The 26,003-nt window shown below is 35.1% G+C and overlaps 1 protein-coding gene across 4 annotated transcripts in view; it reads left to right on the forward strand.

Annotated features, from left to right (window-relative positions):
• LOC117419875 (chemokine-like protein TAFA-5) overlaps positions 1 to 26,003 on the forward strand; it is a 190,709-nt gene that overhangs the window by 87,277 nt on the left and 77,429 nt on the right. Inside the window, exons 4-5 of one of the 4 annotated variants that reach the window (XR_004547311.3) lie at positions 11,968 to 12,121; positions 15,068 to 15,859. The exons of 2 other annotated variants lie outside the window; for them this stretch is intronic. Coding sequence is in view for 1 of the 2 variants with exons in the window: in XM_034033202.3 (XP_033889093.1) it covers positions 15,068 to 15,076 (9 nt within the window). In the remaining variant the exon portion in view is untranslated. Of the gene's footprint in view, positions 1 to 11,967; positions 12,122 to 15,067; positions 15,860 to 26,003 lie in introns of those variants that run through there. One more of the 4 variants, XM_034033202.3, reaches the window with a different exon arrangement.

The following is a 26,003-nucleotide window of genomic DNA, read 5'->3' on the forward strand; positions in this document are numbered from 1 at the left end:
AACCGTGTGGATTCTAATACAGAATGCTTCATTTACAGTTATTGTCCAGATATAGTTTCTTACCAAAAAGATAAAATAAAAAAATAATAATAATAATGTGGAGCACATTAAGGCCTGGACCAAATCAAAACTTTGACAACCCGCTAATCGCACCTAACAAAATAGTGTTTTCTTTTTTTTTGTAAGTATCTTATTTCTTCTACTCATAAAACGCAGTTTTGTTAAGTGCGATTAGCGGGTTGTCAAAGTTTTGATTTGGTCCCATCCTAAGTGTGCTTCCTCCTTTTGAATGATAAGGTAGATATTTCCTTGGCAGAGTTTGCAAATTCCGTTTTCTCCTGCTTGGTAAAGAAATTTCACCCAATGCTTTGCTTGGATGCCATTGTTATGTATTCACAAGACAGAATTTAGTGATCAGGAACAGCACTTTATTGTTACAACCAAACAGATGCACATGTTCCACTAACTCTTTTGCGACTCCCGTCAAAACCCAGCTGGCTCAATTTACGGTAGCTTTTGCGACAGTCCATAATGTAATAGTGGTGCTGTACTACTAACTGAACATAACAGCCATGTTAATAACAGCGTGATATAGCCAATATATGTTACAAAGAATCCTGCAACACAATGCGAATTTAACATTAATTAAAATATTTCTGTGATGTCACCCTTTGATCTTCCAGTGGATTATATCTACGAATCGTCTAACTAAAGTGGCAGTGTGGCATTAAAGAGAAGGGGAGTGCGGGGCAGATGTATTGTTGATAAACGAATCCACACTTTGAGCTACGAATCCACAGAAAACCGTGGATTCGTTAACAAACCACAGTCACAAACAATTCACAAAAAAGCGTGTGTCTTTTTAATAAGCAGCAATTATAATAACAATTAACTATACTTTTATACTGTTTAAACATAATTGATTTCCAATTTCAGCACACAGTACAGTACAATATATTTTCTTGTGCTTCGGAAATAACTTTAGCTTTCTTTTTATGCAAACCAACTCCTGATTTGGCCAAGAGTTTCATTTTCCCATCAAGAACACTGTGAAAACTTTCAAACTCTGGGTCATTTAACAAACTTAAAGTGCGTCCCTGCAGTCTTAAAATGCTGTATACACATTACAAGTTTGTATAATGAATTACCACAGTACTCCTCTCCGTTACAAAACAGCTAAGGCTGTATGACAAAGTAGCATTATCCATATTGACTAAATCTCCACTAATTACACGTATCTCAGATTTAAAGTCCGCTTTTGAATTCCTTTCATTTAACCAAACTTCAAACAGATTCACAGCCCATTTACATTTTGCGCGAGTACTTCCAGAAAATCGATCGCTTGCAAAAATATTAACTTCTTCATCCGTTTTAGGTGCAGCAAAACGCTTACTTTCCGCTTTCTCCTTTATTTTTTTCATTCATCTTTTTATTTTTCTAATGCCACCTTCATTTAAAACAAAGTCCTCGTTGCTATCTTCACTTATATCACAATATGTTGCCTGTGTCAATGGGATTTCAGGTTCAGACTCGGAACTCATGACGGCACACCAGCAAACTCATACACAATGTAGCCTATTAATATAAATGTCAATTACCAATTAACGGCACTCAAAACGGTGGATTATTTTACCGATTCAACACTTACCGTGGTTTATCCCTTACTTAATAACTGTATTTAAACAGAGATTATTAACATTAATATATATGATTTATTTTTTTTCATCATTACCCGAAAAAGAGCCATGTACACAGATTTTCTACCTGTGCCAACCTCTTTATATATATATATATATATATATATATATATATATACAGTATATGGTAAAACACATGGGAAACTGGAACATTACAGTACATTACAATGTTTACAAGGGATTCTGACTTTATAGAGGAGAGTGGTGGTTTTAAATAGGTAATACAAAAAAATTGTCAGGAAAGCTTAATCTATCAGCTTTTCAGTGATCCTTAATGTTTGACATAGCAAAGGTTTACCCAAGAGGTCAGTTTTAATCTGTTTTGATTGGCTGAATTGGTAATGTGTTCAATGATAGAAATACAAATCTTCCATAAGCCTTTGTCTAATTATCCAAAGTGGTGTACATGATTTCCATTACTTAAATTTAGACGGGTCACTTTACACTCCTTCTTGCTCAAGTTAGAGTGGCAACAAAGAGTTAAAAGTTGTCTGCTAACTCAAGAAACAGCACAATAGCCTTGCAGAATGGATGTGAGCTGGTAGAGCTTGAGATTAGAAGAACTTGCTTTGTGTAATGACATGACTTGCTTTTGATAGGCAGCAGTTGGTGCATGGTAAAACAGTGAAGAATAAACCACCCTTGCAGATTATGTATGACATGGAGGTCAGTTGTTTTTGTTTGTAGCTCTAGGTCTATTGGTGGTTGTTGTATTTTCAATGAGAAGGTATACTACATGAAATTATAAATGATTAGACATGAAATCCCATGAAGAGTGAACATTTATAACTTTCATTTGAAAACAAAGATACACCAGGCCATGCCCCTGGTTATTTCTATATTTTATATGTTCGGTTTTGTTTCTGGCTTTAAAATAAAAGCCAATAGAGTAGTGACAGAAACTGTGATTATCTTTTATCCTGGGGAATCCTTTTTAAAATAATATGAACCAGTGGGCATGGATATCATTAAGCTGTAAAGAGTAGGACATTAAAAACAAAAATATGGTAAGAGTTCTTGTACCTGCTTTCTTTCTTTTTCTTTCTTCTCCTTTCCCTTACGGGAGATATCTCTATGCTTTAGATGACCTAAAGGATACATCTTGTAATAACATATTAAGTTGTTCCCCAGGCGAATAAAAGCTTAGAGGTCAAGGAAAAAGACGTCCATTAGGTAATACTTCTTAACGCTGAGATGTCAGCCTAGTAGTCCTCGTTGACCTAAACTAATGTATTATTTTGTGCCTTTTGAAAGGGGCTACGAAGAGTAACAAAAATAGGACATAATCCCCAATAAAGCATTCACTTCTCGGTATGTAATGACTACTCTGTCAGTTAATACCATGAGGCGAAGTTGAGGGTCATTATCTGTGTCAGAAAGGGAATTAACAACTGAAAAATGACCCATTTAGAGCAGAATATTTCGGTTCTTAACAGAAAATCAATGCTGTATCGTAAATGATTGCATTATATTTTAAGACAAACAAACGCTGAGATTGTATCATTCACAGTTCTATATTTAATGACAGCGTTTAAACAAATCAGACAGTCTGCAATTTTCCATTAAATTGAAAATAAATCACAAGTAGCATTAATGTGTCTATATATATATATATATATATATATATATATATATATATATATATATATATATATATATATATATATATATATAATTTATTGTATGTACTGTCTAAGTGCTTATTTGTATTGTAACATTTAATCATATTGTGGAGTGTTATTGCTGAGTCTTATTTGTGGTTTCTGAATATCTGAGAAATGTTTTTCACCATACCTAATGTATCCTAGTAATTTCCTACCACATACTGTTTTTCAGGATCGTCAAACGTCTTCAAACCGATCAAATATATACTGTAATACACAAGTTACTTTCAAAATATTTATGCAACAATTTTTTGGTTTTACAAGTACAGTAGTCTCCGACTAAGTGAAGCAAGCGAAGTGTTCTGCTAGCCAGTGTGTTCTCTAAGACGGAGTTAGCCACCATATGAATCAATAAATAAATAAATACATATGTATTACTTGTCATGACGCATGTACATCAACATATGAAATGAACTGAATAAGTAAAAGCAAAACAATAGGCAAGTGTATGTTATTAAACTATAATAATAAAGTAACAGACAAACTTAACGTTAATAAAACCTAAGCAAAACACGGTCAACAAGCTTAAATCGCTATGTACTATGAAATTAGCTGGTGTGTTTCGGTCTATCACAATGGCAGAGGCAAAAATAATGGCCATTGCTTAGGGTTAACTTAACATTAATAAACTGTCAAACTAAATTAACACAGCACCCCTACACACGTTGCAAAATGCAGCAGCAATATATAAGATATGCATATTCTCAGGGTGTCCTCGGCTCACCGCGCACCAGCGACCCCTGTAGTCTGGCCGGGCTTGCCTGTAAGCTGCCCAGAGCTGCATTGTCCTCCGATGCTGTAGCTCTGAGGTTACTGCACGGTGGGCCTGCAGTGTGAAAAATAAGTGATCGGCTGACGGTACACACTTCGGAGGACAGCATGTGTTCATCTTCGCCACTCCCGAGTCAGCGTGGGGGTGGTAGCGGTGAGCTGAGCCTAAAAAATAATTGTCTATTCCAAATTGGGAGAAAAAAATTAAAAAAACAATTGGCGACTACTAAATTAAAAAAATAAAATAAAAAAGATGCACATTCTTTAAGAGAATGGTGAAGCAATGCACCAGAACAGGAATCACCAAATTGCTCAGTGGCTTGTGTCTGAAGCAGGTTTTATTCAAGAGCTCGAACAAGAGCAAGAGAAACAGCGGCGCATTTTGGCATTTGTTTACATACCATTTTATAGCAAGGTGCACTCGTGGAAATCAGAATACAAAATAATTCAATTATATGACGGCGGTTCTGGAAAGAGCAGTCAGTGTCCCTCAAGACACACTTGCGACGACAAGAAGCTTTTTTAAAAACAGTACTGTATCAGTTGTGAACTAATCGCTATCAGTGCCAAGAAGGTGTTCTTTTAAGCAAAGTTCCTGTTCCTTTAGCCAGAGCATTTACAATGGGAAAAATCAGTTTCACCACAAGGGTGTTCCCTTAGGCGAAGTGTTCTCTTAGGAGGTGTTCCTATACGCGGCGACTACTGTACGTAGCTTGTGGAAACTTAATGCACAAGTAAAATTCATGTGAAAAATACATTCTGGGAAACTGTCCAAATGGTACAGTCTTCTAAGGAAAGGGTGCTTTTGAGAAATGTAGGAATGACAGTTGTGTACTCTCAACCCACAATGTTAAATGTAAGCATGCCGCAGTTTAGCACAAAGATAAACAGGTTGTAATACACAATGGCGTATATGTTTCTTTAGACCACTATGACTGCCATAAGGGAATAAAGTGCTTAGTACAACACTTGTTACTAATAACAAAGAAGTCGCCCTCAACCTAACTTTGTGTTTAATGTTATAAAGCCCCATTTTCAATAGAACAGTGAAGGCATGTTTCACTTTTTTTTCTATTTTGAACAATATGTAAACTTGATAATTATATTCAATACAGTATTATTACACATACTGTAAATGTACGCATTGTGACTGATTCACGTGCTTGCAGTGCGTTGTCTTGTCTTTGCCCACGAGTCAGGAGCCCAGTATTGAATGAAAACGCTGTAACGTACGTTTATTATTTACAAAATGAAAAAGAAAACAAAACAAAACAAAACCTAACCCGGTTTTGGGTTCTAACTAAACAATAAACAACCCTATACTATATACAAGGCAGGCTAATCCTGTTACCCCGTGCACCAAACCAAAATCACAATCCCACTTGTAGTCAGTCTGTTCACAAGGTTTCAGTTTCCCTGTACACAATTCCAATAGTATTTTACTCAGACACAAACTCCAACTGTCTCCTTCCCTACACCAACCTAGAGTATTGTAAAAAAAAAAAAAAAAAAAAAAAAAAAAAAAACTTTTAAAGGTAACACAATTAGACAATTAACACTTTGTTAAACCCCCAATTACTCCAACTGGAGTCAACCCTGACTTTAGTTGTTCCATGCAGGGTCCTAATGCCACCAAATATCATTCAAATAAAAAATGACATTTATTATTTTATCCTAAACCCAAACTTATTTGTTTTTCTTAATCAGCACATGATAATCATTTACAGGTTAATTTCATCAACTCTTGTTAGTTCTAATCCCCAAACACTTTACATTATTTACATACTGTGTTTACTAACCAGTTTGTTTACGTTATTTTTCTTAATTCAACACCCAGTCCATCACAGCATTTACATTAATTGCAATTAATTTCAATAATTGATTTCATTGGGTATATTCAATTGGTCTAAATGGTGACAGACCTATATATATATATATATATATATATATATATATATATATATATATATATATATATATACAGCTCTGGAAAAAATTAAGAGACCACTGCAAAATTATCAGTTTCTCTGGTTTTACTATTTATAGGTATGTGTTTGGGTAAAATGAACATTTTTGTTTTATTCTATAAACTACTGACAACATTTCTCCAAAATTCCAAATAAAAATAGTCATTTAGAGCATTTATTTGCAGAAAATGACAACTGGTCAAAACAACAAAAAAGATGCAGTGTTGTCAGACCTCGAATAATGCTAAGAAAATCTTGATCTGGCGGTCCTCCATCCACACCTTGATTGACCTGGCTGTGTGGCATGGAGCATTGTCCTGCTGGAAAAACCAATCCTCAGAGTTGGGGAACATTGTCAGAGCAGAAGGAAGCAAGTTTTCTTTCAGGACAACCTTGTACTTGGCTTGATTCATGCCAAAGCTGCCCGATTCCAGCCTTGCTGAAGCACCCCCAGATCATCACTGATCCTCCACCACATTTCACAGTGGGTGCGAGACACTGTGGCTTGTAGGCCTCTCCAGGTCTCCGTCTAACCATTAGATGACCAGGTGTTGGGCAAAGCTGAAAATTGGACTCATCTAGGGGTGCTTCAGCAAGGCTGGAATCGGGCAGATTTGTCTTTGTGAAGGACGCATGAATCAAGCCAAGTACAAGGTTGTCCTGGAAGAAAACTTGCTTCCTTCTGCTCTGACAATGTTCCCCAACTCTGAGGATTGGTTTTTCCAGCAGGACAATGCTCCATGCAACACAGCCAGGTCAATCAAGGTGTGGATGGAGGACCACCAGATCAAGACCCTGTCATGGTCAGCCCAATCTCCAGACCTGAACCCCATTGAAAACCTCTGGAATGTGATCAAGAGGAAGATGGATGGTCACAAGCCATCAAACAAAGCCGAGCTGCTTGAATTTTTGCGCCAGGAGTGGCATAAAGTCACCCAACATCAATGTGAAAGACTGGTGGAGAGCATGCCAAGACGCATGAAAGCTGTGCTTGAAAATCAGGGTTATTCCACCAAATATTGATTTCTGAACTCTTCCTAAGTTAAAACATTAGAATTGTGTTGTTTAAAAATGAATATGAACTGATAATTTTGCAGTGGTCTCTTAATTTTTTCCAGAGCTGTATATATATATATATATATATATATATATATATATATATATATATATATATATATATATATATAATACAAATTCAGTATATAAATACTGGAACATTGTTCAGAGTGCAGGCTAAACCATGAGGCTGTGTGCTTATTGTTTATTGCATTATGTTGGTACATAATTAAACAGTTATAGATTTTCACATAGACATGGATTCTTTTTGCATATATTTTCCAGTTCTGCGTATGAATCTTGATAATTTGTTTTAATTTTACTTGTATTGACCTGCATTTTTTATTTGAGGCTGCATTTTGAAAGTATTCCATTTCTAAATTGGTTTTCCTCTTGTAAGATTCTTAGGACAGATGTGTGGAATTTGATTATAAACTCAGAAATAGCGCAATGATAAATAGCAGTGAGTGTACCTCAGTGGAGTTGACTAATGGCAGTGTCACCACTGTATCCTGGTCCCTGTCATCAGCCAGGCTTGTTTGCTTCTCAGGTTCATTACATTTCATCTGCTTTGCTGCTTCGTGTCCCGGTAAGGTCAACCATGACCTTTCTGTTAGGACAAGCTAGGAATGCATTATAAAGCCAGTGATTATACTCGTGCTAACCTTATAAGCTAACTATATTCCAACATTTCAATAAGCATATGAAACATACTGTTTTTTTTGTTGTTGTTTTTAATAGTTCATAATGTAGAAAAAATACAATATTGGAAGAAACACAGGGACACATCCACTAAGCATTTACTGAAGTGTTGCCTTTGCACAATTTCTTTCCTAAACTACAGTAGCAACAATCTAAAGGCCTTTTGTATATAAATCACTGACAATATTAATAACTAGGAAGGATTGTTTATGAATATTGTAGCTAGATGAACCAAAATAAAAACATGCTGTACCACAGTTTTAACATGAAACAACATCTTGTATCATACTGTTCTTTAGTGCCAATTTGAAAATGTCCTAGTTCACATACAGTACTGTGCAAAAGTTTTAGGCAGGTGTGAAAAAATGCTGTAAAGTAAGAATGCTTTCAAAAATAGACATGTTAATAGATTATATTTATGAATTAACTAAATGCAAAGTGAGTGAACAGAAGAAAAATCTAAATCAAATCCATATCCATGAAAGACACATCATGCTTACTTCCCTTCGCAATCGGAAGATGTCCAGCAGTGCCATCAGCATTCTTACTTTACAGCATTTTTTCACACCTGCCTAAAACTTTTGCACAGTACTGTACCTAAACAGCAATGCAGTAGAGTTTTCTAAAAGGAGATCCAACTGATAAATGTTTCTCGGAGCAAGAAGACTGGTGAATCATACAAAAAAACCACAACAGATATAAAATTCATCACTTACTATTCAGACTTGCGAACTGTGCCTTATTCCACTAAATGAGCTTGAGTTGTTGCTAGCTAATTGTCTATTAAATAAAAAGAATAAAACATGAATCTAGTATAATCAGAGTATTTCTAGTTTGAAAAAATAATTTAAGTTAAAAAAATGTATATGCTTCTACCAAAATTAATTTGAAAAATCCATTGCAACCTGCCTTGTTTTACTTTTATGACCATATACTTCAATGTGATAGATTGCTAAAACCATGTAAACAAGGTACAGTATGTACAGTTTCTATAGCCGGTATGACAAGTAACCAAGGACTCAAACAATACAATTTTAACTACGTGCACCAATCGAATCTGGGACGAGATTAAACTCCAAGGGCCTCATGCACTAAACAGCGGTAACCAGTTTACCACACAGTAAGCCCGTTACTGCGTGCTTTGTACACCTGCTATATTCACTAACCAGCAGCAAATAACTATGTGCGCGAAATGAATCGCGTGGAAAAAAATACCTTGTGCGGGTCATTTACATACAATTAATAATGCTAATCAATGGAAATGAATTCAAATTCTCCCCCTAATACCACGTAAAGGTGCTAACTTTCCTAAGTGTCTCAGTGCGTGTTAAGTTTACCGCTTATTGAAACCAGACGGTGTCTGTCTAAATCACAATACAAATAGAGCAGACCACAAGTAGTGTTTTGTGGGAAACATGATAAACGCATATGTCTGCTTTCAGACACTGTAGAACACTACAAATAGAATGTCAAATATAGGCTACACAGGATGTATTTCGTTGGTTTTGTGGATTAAGGGCAATATTTTAACATGCGGTGTTGTAATACTGTACATAAATAAATAAATATAAAAAATAATTTATTTCTTAGCAGACGCCTTTATCCAGGGCGACTTACAAGATATCACATTATTTTTACATACAATTACCCATTTAAACAGTTGGGTTTTTACTGGAGCAATCTAGGTAAAGTACCTTGCTCAAGGGTACAGCAGCAGTGTCCCCACCGGGGATTGAACCCATGACCCTCCGGTCAAGAGTCCAGAGCCCTAACCACTACTCCACACTGCTGCCCGATATGACTCTGAAAATGCAACTTACCAAAAGATGACTGCACATGAACTGTATTACATAATAATTTCCTTTATTCCAATTCCAAACATGTTGCTTTCTCAATGGAAGAAAGATGCATTGTAGGAATAGACAGTGCTGTATAAAATCCCATGATGTTTTTCCATTATGACTTTGTATTGCCGAAACGGCCAAGAGACAGTTGTGCTCTTTTAACACATGAATTACACTGAATTATTTCAGCCCTGAAAACATTAGCATTTTTGTCATGGAAAAGACAACAGTGAGTACTGCATACATTGTGACTAGCCTGTGCAGCACGTCAAAATCTCTGGATAAGCAGCTGGAAGGTTAAAGTTTCTTAGAAGAAAAAAAAAGAAATAAAACGCACACTTACAATCCCTTTAAAAGAAACACATTTATATTTAGCCAACGTTTCGGTACTGGAGTACCTTCAAAACAAACCAGAGGGAAGTAAAGGTAAACAAACAAATTGTTTTCAGTTAATTATTTTCTGTTTCCCCTCTTTGACCGTCTCAAAGCAAGACATTCAGAGTTCTGTATCCCCGCATGATTCCATGCCTGTGCAGATGCAGTTTTTCAAAGCTGGACGTGGATGCTCGATATTCCTATGCCCAAGTCTCGCTGTGTTATGTTAGCACTGCCATTGAGTTATGCTGCAGTTTGCAACAAATGTTGAAAACAAGACCAAACTAATTAATTCTGTAGCAAAATAAAACAGCACATTTAGCACCACTGATTTTCTACAGTACGCTCAGCCTTCTGCGTTGCTCAATACACAAAACCCTTGATTAAAAGTAACCTTATAAAACTGTATTTTTTCTTGGTCGCTGTTATTCTGACAAAGTGAGAGCCAGACTACCTGTCCTTTGGAGTGCCCATATACTAAAATAAAGGGTGTGTAACGCGTGCTATGATGACTGGCAAATGAATCATTTAGCTTGCCTTATTCGTGCATATTATTATATTAGTGAATAGAGCAGTCACGTCTTCCTTTTGTGCGCAGTATGGGTTTCTGTTTCCATGCAGTATTTCAGGTAATTTACCACCGTTTAGTGCATTAGGCCCCAAGTGTGCCTGTGACAAAAACGGCCGGAGTGGGTGGCGTCAGACCAGAGCCAGGAAATAAAACGACAGAGAGGTGTGGTTTGGTGGAGCTGAGTGAATGGTTTCGCTCAGCATTTAATAAACAGAACAGAAAATAAAAAGGTTGTACAAACAAAACACAAGACACGGCACTTCACGCCAAAATAAGAGATAAACAAAAACGAACACACACTAACAAACAGGGACGAACACCACCACGTAGCAATTGCTCACTTTCTCTTTCTCGTTCTCGTTCTCTTTCTCCTCACTCTCTCCCGTTCTTTCGCCCTGAACACACAACCCCGAGTGAGTCAAACGTGCATCTATATATACTGTTGTGCTGGGATTCAATTACTAATTAATTATTCACTTGAATCCCAGCATGTGAATTAATTCTGTGCAACCCCGTGCTCACATACTATACTTTAAATGCACGTGAAGTGATCCCGTGCCTAAATATAATTATACAATTTAAATACTCGTGCTGCACACACCCATTTATATCCTGTGTACCAATGACTATACACCAACATTAACACATGCAACATATAACACAGAAAATACACACAGGGGCGGGCACTTCGTCACAGTGCCATACTTAGTTTACCAATCAAAAAGCAGGAAGTGAATCAGAGCCATTGACTATTGAGGCACTCTGAGTGCATCTGTTGTGTGTGTGTGTGTGTGTGTGTGTGTGTGTATGTATATGTGTGTGTGTATATATATATATATATATATATATATATATATATATATATATATATATATATATATAAAAAAAAAAATACATAATAAAAAAAACATGAGGCATTTACACTTAGGAACCGAGTTTGATTCTATGTGGTCTTTGAGTAGGGTTTATTCCCAAAGATGTTTACTCATAATTATCAGAATAAAATGAACCCAATAATTTTTTTTTTCATTATGTTAGTAACGATTCAGAGTAAAGAGCTTGAGAATTCAGCACATAGCAGTCCTTATGAGGTTTTTGGCAACAGTGAGAAACTGTGACATATTGATTATGAACTGTCAAGACAAAATACAGTACAGCATAAGAGAATGCAAGTATATAAATACTTGAGTTATATTTCCATAGTGTAATATGAAACTAATGCATAACTGTGTGAAATTTGCTGCAAGCATTACAACTAATCATATTGCCTAATTCCCGCCCTTTTCTATAACACAACAAAAACCATACCTATAATTTCAGGCACTATGACGTCACGGAATTCCCTTTCAAAACATAAACAAACATGGTGGAACGCTTTGCGAACCCGACTGGCAACGAAAAACAGCTACTTGTCAAGAACAGATGCGAAAAAACAACAAAACAGCAAACCAAAGAGGCCATAACAACACTGAAGGTACAAAGAAAATACTTTAACTAAGATTGATTTTACATAATTACAAACATCACCCTATTTTCCATTATAAATATGCACATGCAATTGTGATATATAAAATTACTTTGATATAATTGTACATACTGTTACAACTGCATATGTTTCCAATATCACATATATGTATGTCATTTTTCTTCAAAAAATATGTTACTATTTTAACATTTACAATCCTCTCAGAAATTACTATTCAGGAAGCAGAGATATGGGCTTCTTCCAGCTAGGCTGTATGTTGTTCCCTTAGCAACTGGCCTCTCCAACCACTGATTTGTAGATTTTTTTTTTGCAGAGTGAAGTTTTAGCATTTAAACAAGGTAAATAAGTATCTTACAAAACAACTGTATCACAGTCTAATGTGTGTATTTATAATAGTATAAATACATATAATAGTACCGGTAACACATATATCATTGTGATTTAATACCATGTATTACAATGTCACAACTAAAATGGAACCTCCTTGAAGTTGTACATTCTTAAGATAAAAGCAAACTCACATTCACCGTTAGAGATGTTGTTTTTCATAGCCTTACATAAAGGACCATATTTTAATGATCTAAACAGTTGCCATGTTTAGGCCCACCACTGCAAGATCATTATCCATGTATTCCTAATATATATATAGTTGCCATCCTTTCTGATTGGTTCATATGAACCGTTGTGAGCTTATCTGCAGTATAGGGTTCAAATCACACTGCACCATTTTCAGCACCCGAGAATCTTTGTGTGGCTGATGTTATTAATGTAGTTTTTTTGTGTTTTTTTTTTTTTTCCCCACCCCTTTTAAGGGCCAGGCTTTTGCATCATTCTATGTACAGTAATTATCTATAGCTACAAAAAAAACATATTAATGCTTAGCATTTATATGTGATTAGAGAATGTCTTACTGAAAACTTTACAATTGTAATATGCAGTTATAATTGTAGTAAAGGAATTTGTAAGATTGACATGCTTACTGCTGGATAATGTGTCCGCTATTGTAGCAATGAAAGCAACAGGAGTGAATGTCTTTTATTGCCCAAGGAGTTCCACTGAGATATGAGCTGTCTTTCTGAGGTTTGTAGTTTTAAAAATGTGTGTTAATTCAATATAAGTACTGCTGTATCACTAGAGGGCACTGTGGATCAAATTATTTTATACAATGAAATTGCAGTCTGTTGTAAGATGTTTTATAGTTATAAACTGGCGTATTTGTATGTGAGAAGACATGTTTGTTAAACTCCATAATCCATGTTAATCTCAAGACAGTACTAACATGACTGCAAGTGACTTCTTTAAAATGGTTGTTGTTTGTGTCATTCTAGTATCTACAAGCTGTTTTATTTATTTATTTATTGATCAATCAATTAGACTTGTGTAGTAAATGTACTTGTTAATGAATATATCAGCTTCAAAAATAGTAATACATAATCGTTAGCACAGAGGCTGCAAAAGCAATGTTATTTTTGCAAATTAAGATCCAAATTGGCTGGGAGCTGATGTCCATTAGCAGGGCAATGCAACTGCAGAGTTCAGTGTAGAAGCGTTCAGATTTCTACCCCCTTTAGGTTAGAATACCACAAAAAATGGTAAAATAGGAAATACTAAAATAAAGTAAAATTCAATAACAAACGTTTTGACTAGAAGCCTTTAACAAGTATTCCACTCATGTAAACAGCATATTCCGAATATGGTAAACGGTATTCTGAATAAGAGTGTTCAGAAGGAGAATATTGAGCTATCATGTGGAATATTAACTTGGCTCCATACTGTTAGGGACCCACTGCCCCACACATAATAGTACATTTGGGGCACTGGCAGAAAGAATGTACGTACATACAGTAAGTACGTTAAAAAAGTTTTAATACAGATTTTAATTAAAGGAATTGAAGCTTGTAAACTATTGTGTATCATATTTTTTTACTGTTAGGTTATAGCTTACAGTTGAAGAGAAATGTTTATGATGGGCTTAAATGTTAATTCTTTACAAATAAACAGCGTGTGTTTCCAGAGCTGACAGATTGATGCTGCAGTACAAAATAGAAATATCGCATATATACAAGGATTAATGAAGAAAAAGAAGTCCCTTCCAACTGTTATGAATAATACTGTATTCATAGTGTTGGCGTGACACTTGCCTTGCTTTGTATGTTGATCTGCTACAGATGCTTCAGCAGTAGATGGTTAGGAAGCAACTGCCAGTTTATTGGAAGGAATAAAGTTGCAAGGCCAGTGTGCCTCAGATGTTCTATTATTAGTGTGGCCCTGGGTCCCTTGCAGTGTTGAGGTAGGTTAACAAATGCCAGTCACAGGTTTTCTAAATCCCTAACTACAGGGATGATGGCTTCACACTTGCGCAGGAACAGAGAAAGACAAGTATTTGGTGTAAGCTGTTTACATTAACAAATGTTCCACTACTATTCCACAAGATAACTCAATGTTCTGCATGTCTTATTCTGAATGTGGGTATATGGTTATTAATATAACTCCAGAGTGAAGGCTTTGTGAACAGCCCCTTATATGAAACGTGTTGATAAAATCAGAAACACTTTGCACCCAATTTAATGGCCATTTAATGAAAATTGAAAGTTTTTATTTTTAAAATATGAATAAGGTGCTTAGGTATGTAGATAATGCATACAGTATGTATAGTCAGAAGCCTAATAATAATGCACATGCAGAATATAAATGTTTTTATAAAATGTGGTAAATTTCTAAATTAATAAATTGTCCTTTTTTTGTTTTTTCTTTCCTTATGGAATGCATATTAAAATTCACAGTGTATGATATACATTTTTTCACACTTTAACTGTTAAATATTTTGTAAGCTGCTAATTTTGTAGGAAGCTGTGTGACAAATTGTAACAAACAAAAACAACAACATTGACTGTAAAGCAAGCTGTTTACTCTTGTATTCTTATTGATTTACAGGTCTCCTGACAAATGTAGCAACAGAGAATCCTCATAGGAGCGGTTTAGACTGTGTGAGCTACTTACCATAGTCAAGTTTCACTGCTGTGGATCATCTGTTGTATGTCATCAGCTCAATTGTCTGTTTCTCTGTATCACAAAGGACAGCTTCATTTCTGATGATATGAGCTGAAGCCTGATCAACACCATACTGGAATTCAGGACCAAGGAATGTACTGTAGATATCAGAGATGGGACTGAGCATTAGCAGTACTGTGGTTTTAATTTTACATTAAATGTTTCATACTGCTGTTGGACTTGATTTTGTTTTCTTGGTTAATGCAGAAGGGCCTGGTTTAATGAGGACTCAACTTCTTTCATGGAGAGTTTACACAAAAAACAATATGGGCAAGATGGACCTGTTCTTGTGGATTCAGCTCTCTGGAATGGACTCATTTCCTCACACTCACACATTGCAGACCAAAGAACAAAGAATATTTTGAAGTGGACACAACCCTCTTCGTGGACAAGGTTAACTTGTATACATTGCAAGGGCCCTGTGAATGATTGATATATATTCAGCTGTCAGACAAAAAAAAAATATTACCACCTGGTTTAAATCTTTTTTGAACTCTGCATTGACTGGTGGTTTTTGGAGAAACTGGTCTGAGAAAATACTGAAGGCTCCAATAGAGCACAGCAACAAGACTTGATATCGAAGGAGCACCTTGAATTCTATGTTGACTTTTACACATACTGAAGTAATTGTTATGTTTTATGAACATGAGAAGATAAACAATATATATATATATATATATATATATATATATATATATATATATATATATATATATATATATATATAATTCATACAGTTCCATTCTTCAAATGTTCCATTTGGACAATTGTCAACAAGCATGGATGGTTACAATGACTTGCATCTAAATCAAACAGAATTTTTACCACAAGAGAAAAACATCATAGAAAAAGTTACAGTTTTGGGGGAAAAAGATCATTCAATATATTTTGAGCATAGAAAGTTATATATTTAACAGTTTTATATGTTGTATCTTTGTAGAAAACTTTATTTAACACAATCAATGTGGTCACTATTCTAGTCATAAAGAAGTGGATATTAAGTTGAGTTCTGTTTTTTTTTCTTTTTTTTTTACTTCATTGTCACTGACTGGTGATATTATATATATATATATATATATATATATATATATATATATATATATATATATATATATATATATATATATACACACACACACACACACACCCATTGGGATAATCTGAATTTTAAATGAGACAACAAAAACCCTGTTGAAAAAACACAAAAAACACTAAATGTTTTTAATAATCAATCAATCAAAGTCAGTTTTGTCTTTTTAGAGTGTAAAATATGAAGTGATGTTTTCATAATAAGTTTTCTTGTGTGGCGATACTTGAGAAATGAATGAGAAAAGATGCTAATTTAGATAAGCACTTTTTTTAATTAAAACACTAAAACTAAAAACAGTTACATACTGGGCCCTATTCACAAACTAACTTTAATGCGTTTAAAAAAAAAAAAAATCAAAGTGTTTTTATCAATAAAAGTTTAATATAACTTGTATATACAAGCTTGAGTGCAGTTCAGGAGATTGATTCCCCCTATCAAATCATTAGGACTCCCAATTTATCCCAGGTTTTTTAACCCAAGTATGTTATACACTGTATGCCAATGTCCTTTGCTGCTCCATCTTCCCGTCGACCACCTGAGCAATGGTGTCTCTATCTGGGAGTCGGTGAAACTTGTCACCATGCCTTGGTCCAGGCCTCATCAAATGTGTTCCTGATGGAACTGATTGGGAGCCCAGTGCTGAATCCTTATACAGTACATACCAGAACCTAACTCAGTCCTTGCTCCAGCCTAGTGAAACAGTAACGTGCCAACAGCAGTCTATGCCAGTTTCATGAATAATAATGTGTTAAAGCTTTTTGAATTGGGCCCATAGTTTAAGTTTAGATTCATTCTTGAATTTGTATTTTGTGATATAACAATGCTGCTCCAATCACTGTGATAACATTGCATTACACTTTGATTAGAAACAGTACTTCTCCAAGACTTACTTATTACAGCACACACATATATAATGGGGTTTTATTCGATTTTATTGATTAATCATACTTGTGGGCTTTAATTGATTAAAAAAAAAACATTTTATCGATTCATCTTGACAACCCTAGTGCAGTATCAAAAATAGTGCATATTTCACAATAAAAACGACTGCAACTTGCTGCATTTACTCATCACTGCTTTTCTTTTTTTTACGGCAGTACTACAAGTTTATTATAGTCACAAGTAAGCTGTTTTTTCTTTTATTAAACTTATTTCTTTTCAAATGGTATCAGAAAATGAATACTGAAAAATTGGCTGGTTTAGTGATTTATCTACAGTGTGTATATAGTTACGGTTTGCTGTTAGGAGCGTTAAAACTTAAGCTAAAGACACTTTTACTTTTAAATGTTACTCTATTTAAACTCAGTCAAAAAACACAATTAATCAATTCTTAAAGACAAGAGTGAATCTTTGACATTCCAAACAATCAGACACGCATCTTTTCCTTTTTTGTTTTTAAAAGCACGATACACTATTTAACCCATCTGCAGCACCATTGATTAAAAAGATAAACAAAACCCTCCATTTCATGTATTATTATTATTATTTATTTCTTAGCAGACACCCTTATCCAGGGCGACTTACAATTGTTACAAGATATCACATTATACATTATTTCACATACAATTACCCATTGTATCCCTCTCTCCCTTAATGAATATTCAAATTAAAAAGGTGTGAGCCTTCCCAACCCATAAAACACCACAAACAACAATTAAGTTAATATTTTAAATGACTCAGTTTGTCTAACTTCCAAATATTTTCAAACTGTATATTAAACATTAGCTGACATTATTAAACATTTGCAGTAAATAGCATAAGTAATGCTAGCTAATGTTTAATATACAACTATTACTGATTTATAATTGAGCTGCTGTAGCTTTAAGGGCGTAATGTTATGTGTTGCAGGGCTTGCAGGAACGGTGGAGGACTTATGGGGGTCCTGGATGTAGTACAGTCATATAGTCTGTGCGTTACTTTGGCAGCTTCAAACTTGCAAGAATGTCAGTTAATATCTCTGTTTGTATAATCAGAAATGGCATACACAGGTTACTATATCCAGGATACACAAGAATAAACGTTATCTGGATTGGTTTCACAAACATCTGTTTCCTTTCACCGATCGGCCGGCTACAATAACATTATGTTAATACTTTTGTATTACTTGTAATTGTCTTTCAATACAATTTCATATCACTAGCAAACAGATGTGATTAATCGATTTAATAGATCGGATGATTAATTGATGAATAGAAAATGTCAAGATTGAAACCCCTGACATAGTGCATTTTATAAAGAAATGAAAAAACTATTTCCTCGCCAAAAAGTATGTAATATAAAATTTAGATTTTTGTACATGTATATTTATTTTATTTGTACTTCCTATATAGTTAATCATGAACAATCAAATACAGTAAGAGTTGTTGGTCTGCTTTGTTATAAAATGCATTCAGTTTACAGTGTCTTGCCTATAATTGCAGCAATATGGTGGTATATTATTGTAGATATGAAAAAGTTTAGCATTGGATATGCAGAGCTTTTGGTAACCATTTTTGCCATCCAGGGTCGATTTTGTGATTCTTTTTTCTTTTTTTTAAGTACTTGACATGCAACCGTATTGCATTAGTGTGCATTTTATGTGGTATTATTGGGTAGAACCTGCTCAAGGACTGTGTAATGTACCTGGTGTAAAATCAGACAAGACCTCTGAGACATCCAGGCATGACACAAGTCAGAACTATCACAGAAACACAGAAATGGTTTGGTCCTGATATGCATCATGTCTTTTTGCTACAAATAAAAATACGCAATAGTTGAATGTAAGGATGTCTGTATTTAAATCATTCTAGGAACATTTGTTATATGCCAAAGTCCTATAAGTATATATATATATATATATATATATATATATATATATATATATATATATAATTTTACATTTGAAAAAGCAAAACTGTGTACCAAAAGGAGCAACAGAAAAAAGGTAATGTAGGTACACAAAAATTGTGAATAATTGATATAAAAAATCAATTATATCAGCACGTTTCAGACTACAAGTCCTTCTTTAGCTGGATGGGAAAAGCTAAAGAAGGACTTGTAGTCCAAAATGTCCTGATGTAATTTATATTTTTTGTCAATCATGCACATTTGTGTGTCTGTTTGTCTGTGTGTGTGTATATATATATATATGTATGTATATATATATATATATATATATATATATATATATATATATATATATATATATATATATATGATTAAAATAATTGAGATCCGTAAAAGAGGTTTAAGAGTTTTAAGGTGGCAGTATTAAGATCTGTATGCTTAGATCATTATAATAGGCCACAATATCTGAAAATAAGTAGTTAAAATAGATCCAACATTATAGGCTAGGTTTATAATCAATAAAGGAGTCTAAACGCTGATTGAATACCAAAAGATGCGTAGGCCAACAGACATGCTGTGTCTTGTAGCATGTGTTCTTTGATTGGAAATTGTCTTAAAACTTATTACATTTTTGTTTTTTTAAAACTGCTGCATATATGGTCTCCTGATCTGCTATGTTAAAACTTACATAATGTATTTTTTTTTTACATTTAGTGAAACACAAAACACAAAAAAAACCTTCAGAGGAGTTGATAATATCAATTAAATACAAAATCGTACTTGTAATATTTTTGCTTTAGATTACATTAATTTTGCTATTAATTGCTATTAACAAACAGTGGTATATAAAGAGGAAGATTAAAAAAAAATATGAACTGAAATAATGGGGGTCTATTTTCTTTTAAATTATACCATATTCTTTGTCATTGGTGCTGAAAAGGTTAAACATTTTCTTTTCAGAAAAAAAAAACATGAAGCTCTTTAATAGAAAAATCTGGATTCTATGTTCTGTCATTGACAAACCTGATATGTTATCGGTGCATAAAAATTATATTTCATGGACTGGGGATTACAGTACTTGGTGTAAGAGGATACGTGTATATTGCCATTAAAATGCATTCACATGAAGAACACATTCATTCAAGAGGGAATTATCTTCAAGATATAGTCGTACCACGTTATATATAAACTTTGAGCTTACGTCTCAAATACACATCAGGAAAATTGAAAATGTTTTTTGATGAGACATGTCAAAACATTAGTATTCTTTTACAGACCACAACTTATTTTCCAAACACACTTGTCTTTTGCGATTACATTTGAAACACTGCATCACAGTCATGAAGGACAAGCCCTAAGAAACCCTCACAACGTACAGAACATAAATTATGGCCAAGTCAATTCCCCCGACAATTGGCCGAGATACATTAGTTAGAGGGATAACATTCAGCTGTGAACACTCATACTGTAAGTCTGTAATGTTTACAATACAAATCTAATTAATGGTGCATGCAAGGATTTGAAGGCAATCAATATCTAATATGTTTTTCACAGCTGCTTTCCTTAGTTGAGATAACATGGCAAAAATGCCAATATTGTGAGCCCATAATATTCTTTTTTGTGTTTCCATTGATACATTTAAGGTCAATTATGACACAATACATTAGTCTACTCCAATACAAATGGTATAATTAATAGTTGGCCATCAAGCAGTCTAATTTAAATCTGCAAGACAAAAATGGTCTTTGGCACTTCAGGAGCACAAAACATACTGGGCCCAATTTGAATTATAGAGCGAGGCAACGTTAAGACAAAAGTCGTTAGAGCCTGATTATAAGTGGGCACAAAGTTTCAATCAGACTTTGCCCTGTGATTTTGGTAGCACTTTTTGCACTACCACCAGGCCTGCACTACAGTGGCCTCATTATCATTTTTACCATGTGTGGAAAGAGTATTCAAACATGTTACTTGAGTAAAAGTACTGTCACTTGGAAAAAAATGTAATTAAGTAAAAGTCAAAGTATCCTTCTAGAAAACTACTTGAGTAAAAGTCCAAAAGTATCATATCTTAAAAGTACTCAAGTATCAGAAAAAAACCCGTCCTGCAGACCTACAGGTAGTGGACAAAAAAATGGAAACACCTGGGTAAATGAGGGACACCAAGTATATTGAAAGCAAGGACTTCCACACAGGTGTGGCTCATGCGTTAATTAAACAATTATTATTATTATTATTATTATTATTATTATTATTATTATTATTATTTATTTCTTAGCAGACACCCTTATCTAGGGCAATTTACAGTTGTAAACAAAAATACATTTCAAAGAATCACAGTACAAGTATTAATACAATTAAGAGCAAGATAAAATACAATGACTTCAGTTCTAGCAAGTACAAGTATATGACAAAATACGATTCAATAACGGAGCAGATAACAGTGTCAGTGATAGTTACATCAGGATATAATTAAATACAAAATACTACAGATTAAATAACACTTGTGACAGATTACAGTACTCTAAAGTACAGGGTTAAATGCTTAGGGTCATGAATAAAAATGCTGGACAGGCCTGGTTGCCTATAATTATGGCTAGCATGGCTGCAAGAGGAGACCTCAGTGACTTTGAAAGAGGGGTGATTGTTGGGGCGAGTTTGGCATGAGCTTCAGTGACCAAGACAGCTCAACTTGCTGATGTTTCACGAGCAACGGTGTCTAAGGTGATGTTGACATGGAACTCCGAGGGAAAGACATCATCAGCAAAGGGCAACAGTGGGCGGAAGCGCATATTCCAGGATCCTGATATCCGTGCATTAATTCGAAGTGCAAGGCAAAACAGGCGAGCAACTGCAGATCAATTGACTGCAAATTTCAACCTGGCCCGTGAGCAGCCAGTTTCATCAAAAACGGTCCGCCGAGAACTCCACAGAGTGGGATACCATAGTGGCCCAATGCCCTATTAAGTGACTTTACATTGGTGTTTCCATTTTTTTGTCCACTACTTGTACAGTATGTATTCGCTTCTGATATTATTTTCCTTCTCCTGCTTGATGGAAGAAAATCTCTGTTCTAATTGTACACACGCTGTGAACGCAGTCTGTCAGTGTCTACTTCTTAGCTGTCCTTACTGTATATATATATATAATATATACAGACGTGCTCAAATTTGTTGGTACCCCTCCACAAAAAACGAAGAATGCACAATTTTCTCTGAAATAACTTGAAACTGACAAAAGTAATTGGCATCCACCATTGTTTATTCCATATTTAATAGAAATCAGACTTTGCTTTAGATTTTTTATTCAACATAATATTGTAAATAAGAAAACAAATGAAAATGGCATGGACAAAAATGATGGGACCGCTAACCTAATATTTTGTTGCACAACCTTTAGAGGCAATCACTGCAATCAAACGTTTTCTGTAGCTCTCAATGAGACTTCTGCACCTGTTAACAGGTAGTTTGACCCACTCTTCCTGAACAAACTGCTCCAGCTGTCTCAGGTTTGATGGGTGCCTTCTCCAGACTGCAAGTTTCAGCTCTTTCCATAGATGTTCGATAGGATTCAGATCAGGACTCATAGAAGGCCACTTCAGAATAGTCCAATGTTTTGTTCTTATCCATTCTTGGATGCTTTTAGCTGTGTGTTTTGGGTCATTATCCTGTTGGAGGACCCATGACCTGCGACTGAGACAGAGTTTTCTGACACTGGGCAGTACGTTTCGCTCCAGAATGCCTTGATAGTCTTGAGATTTCATTGTGCCCTGCACAGATTCAAGGCACCCTGTGCCAGACGCAGCAAAGCAGCCCCAAAACATAACTGAGCCTCCTCCATGTTTCACTGTAGGTATGGTGTTCTTTTCTTTGAAAGCTTCATTTTTTCGTCTGTGAACATAGAGCTGATGTGACTTGCCAAAAAGCTCCAGTTTTGACTCATCTGTCCAAAGGACATTCAAAAGTGGAGTCCTCCTGGGTCTTCTTCCATGGAGCCCTCTCGCTCAAAAAGCAACGGATGGTGCGATCACAAACTGACGTACCTTCACCTTGGAGTTCAGCTTGTCTCTCTTTGGCAGTTATCCTTGGTTCTTTTTCTACCATTCGCACTATCCTTCTGTTCAATCTGGGATCGATTTTCCTCTTGCGGCCGCGCCCAGGGAGGTTGGCTACAGTTCCATGGACCTTAAACTTCTTAATAATATTTGCAACTGTTGTCACAGGAACATCAAGCTGCTTGGAGATGGTCTTGTAGCCTTTACCTTTACCATGCTTGTCTATTATTTTCTTTCTGATCTCCTCAGACAACTCTCTCCTTTGCTTTCTCTGGTCCATGTTCAGTGTGGTGCACACAATGATACCAAGCAGCACAGTGACTACTTTTCTCCATTTAAATAGGCTGAATGACTGATTACAAGATTGGAGACATGTGTGTGTGATACTAATTAAATAAACTAATTAGTTTGAAATATCACTATAATCCAAATCTTTATTATCTTTTCTAAGGGGTACCAACAAATGTGTCCAGGCCATTTTAGAATATCTTTGTAGAATAAGCAATAATTCATCTCTTTTCACAGCTTCTTTGCTTTATTCTATGACATACCAAAGGCATGCAAGTATACATGATAAAATAGCTTTTAATTTCATCACTTTTCAGGAGGGATGAAGCATTATTTCAATGAGCTGTAAGGGTACCAACAAATTTGAGCACGTCTGTATATATATATATATTTTTTAACTCAATCGAAAATAGTGTTAATCAGTGGCTATAGCAACTGCTCTATGGTTTTATTCACAAGTTGTAAAACAAATGGATGTAGACTGACATTCAATAACTTTATTTTAACGGATCACCAGCAAGACATGGTACCTGTTCTCTGACAGCACTTTGAATAAACTTTATGAACACAACAGCACGATTACCAATAACACATTAAAAAAGTAGCCTAACAGTAAATACTGATATTTAGCTGGCTGTATCATTAACAAACACTTCACAAAACAGGGTATGAACAGCTGTATGTAAGTATAATATTTTAATTAAATACGGTGTACTGTATTAAATTGTTATTTACGCCGCAACTGGAAGTAGCCTACAGGGTCCACCGCTTGGATTAAACCAAACAGCCTGAATAGACCACAGATGTTTTTTGAGAAAACCGCATTACTCATGGAATACCGAGGTAAACGCTTAGCAACAAAAACTAGTTCTTCATAAAATCAGGATAAAACTGTTAAAAAAATGTAATTTTTTAATTTTGTTTAACGTATCCATATTCTAATAGCATTTGAGCCCTCAGGAGCCTTCTCGCCTTTGGCTCGCGCATGTAACTGCACGAAGCGGGCATTACCACACGATTAAGCCCGCTCCTTCGGGCTCAAATGCTTAATTTAAATCTCAAATCAGGAATTTAAATTTTAGTCACAACCTTTATCCATAAATAAAACACAATTCATGAAACTATTCTAGGATCAAATGTTAAATTGTGAAATCCTGTTTTGAAACTGCTTGTAGAGTCCTGTTACTCTTCTAAACTACAAATGCATCCTCCGCAGCTAAACATTGTGTTTGTTGATTGGTTATTTTAAAAATCAAAACGGTCTCTGGTTGGGCGTCAACATACTATGTCATCATCAAAGCAAGCAGGCACTGCGTATGCGGCGCTGCTTTACCCAATCAGAATCCTGGCCAGCGCAAGAGTCACTGTGCTGAAAGAACAAGTAACGAGATGCTTCTGGGAAATGTAGTGGAGTAAAAAAGTACAATATTTTCTAAACAAACGTAGCGCTCATGAGTTTGCATGTTGTCTTCCATTTTTTGAGTGTTCATCAAAATTGGGCCCACAGTATAACATTTTTTTTTCTAATTTCTAAAAATAATGTCAACCTGTATATTAGCAAAATATCTAAATCAATTAAATATCTTGTGTAGTCGTTACATTGCATCTTTGCCTGTGTTTCTATGTTCTGTTTTTGGCTAGACACAAGGCAAAAATGTATGAATGGCTTTGTAGAATACACAGGTAGAATGCAATTTGCTGTGTCTAGCAAATGTGTCAGACATTTCCAGCGGCTGTAATATTTACAACATTTGGTTCTTCTCACTTCTAGCATTCTAGTTCAGTTATAAACTATTCCATTACCATAACCATCTTCACTATATCAATGCTGATACTGCAGAAGCAGCACCTCTCGTACACTGCAGAATAAAAAAGTAGCTCTCAATAATTGTCTCAGCTTAATCATCAATTTAACAACTTTCACTAGTTAAGTGAAAATGTCAGCAACATCTGATACAGAACCCAACAGGATTCCCATTGCAGTCCACATGTGGTTTGAGAAACTAAAAAGCCAGAAATGTAAGAAAAGAACTCTTGGAAAATACATACTGTTATGTAATTTGAATGAAGAAAAAGACTAACAGCATGCCACCTTGATGCTTTTTGAGGCTGCCAACACACTATACAGTTCTTAACAAGCAACACACCAATCTTCAATTATGACTTAGGACTTACCATGTTGCCTGCAAAAACAGATTTTTCCTTTTTTTTCACCAGTTCAGTGGTGTAACGCTATTATTTCTAAGAGAAAGCTCTTTTGTGTTGCAGCTGTCTCCACGTGTGAATGAGCTATGTAGAAGGGTTTGTATTTGACGTCATTAATAGTTGCAGGGCTTGGTTGGTTGACAGCCGTTGTTGAGTTGAAGGTTACACCATAGAGTCCCACACAGGGCAAAGGCTTTTTTCAAGGAAAGGGGATTTTTGTCTGTCATCCAGCCTTTGTGGTTTATTTAACATCTTTAACAGGCTGCCTATAATAAATCTATTTATTAGTTACAGAGTTCCAAAATAAAAGCTGTCACCCTGTGTAACAAGACTGGCTTGTTGAATGTGTATTTTTATGT

Source organism: Acipenser ruthenus, chromosome 14, assembly GCF_902713425.1.
Source record: "Acipenser ruthenus chromosome 14, fAciRut3.2 maternal haplotype, whole genome shotgun sequence".
Taxonomy (NCBI): Eukaryota; Metazoa; Chordata; class Actinopteri; order Acipenseriformes; family Acipenseridae; genus Acipenser; species Acipenser ruthenus.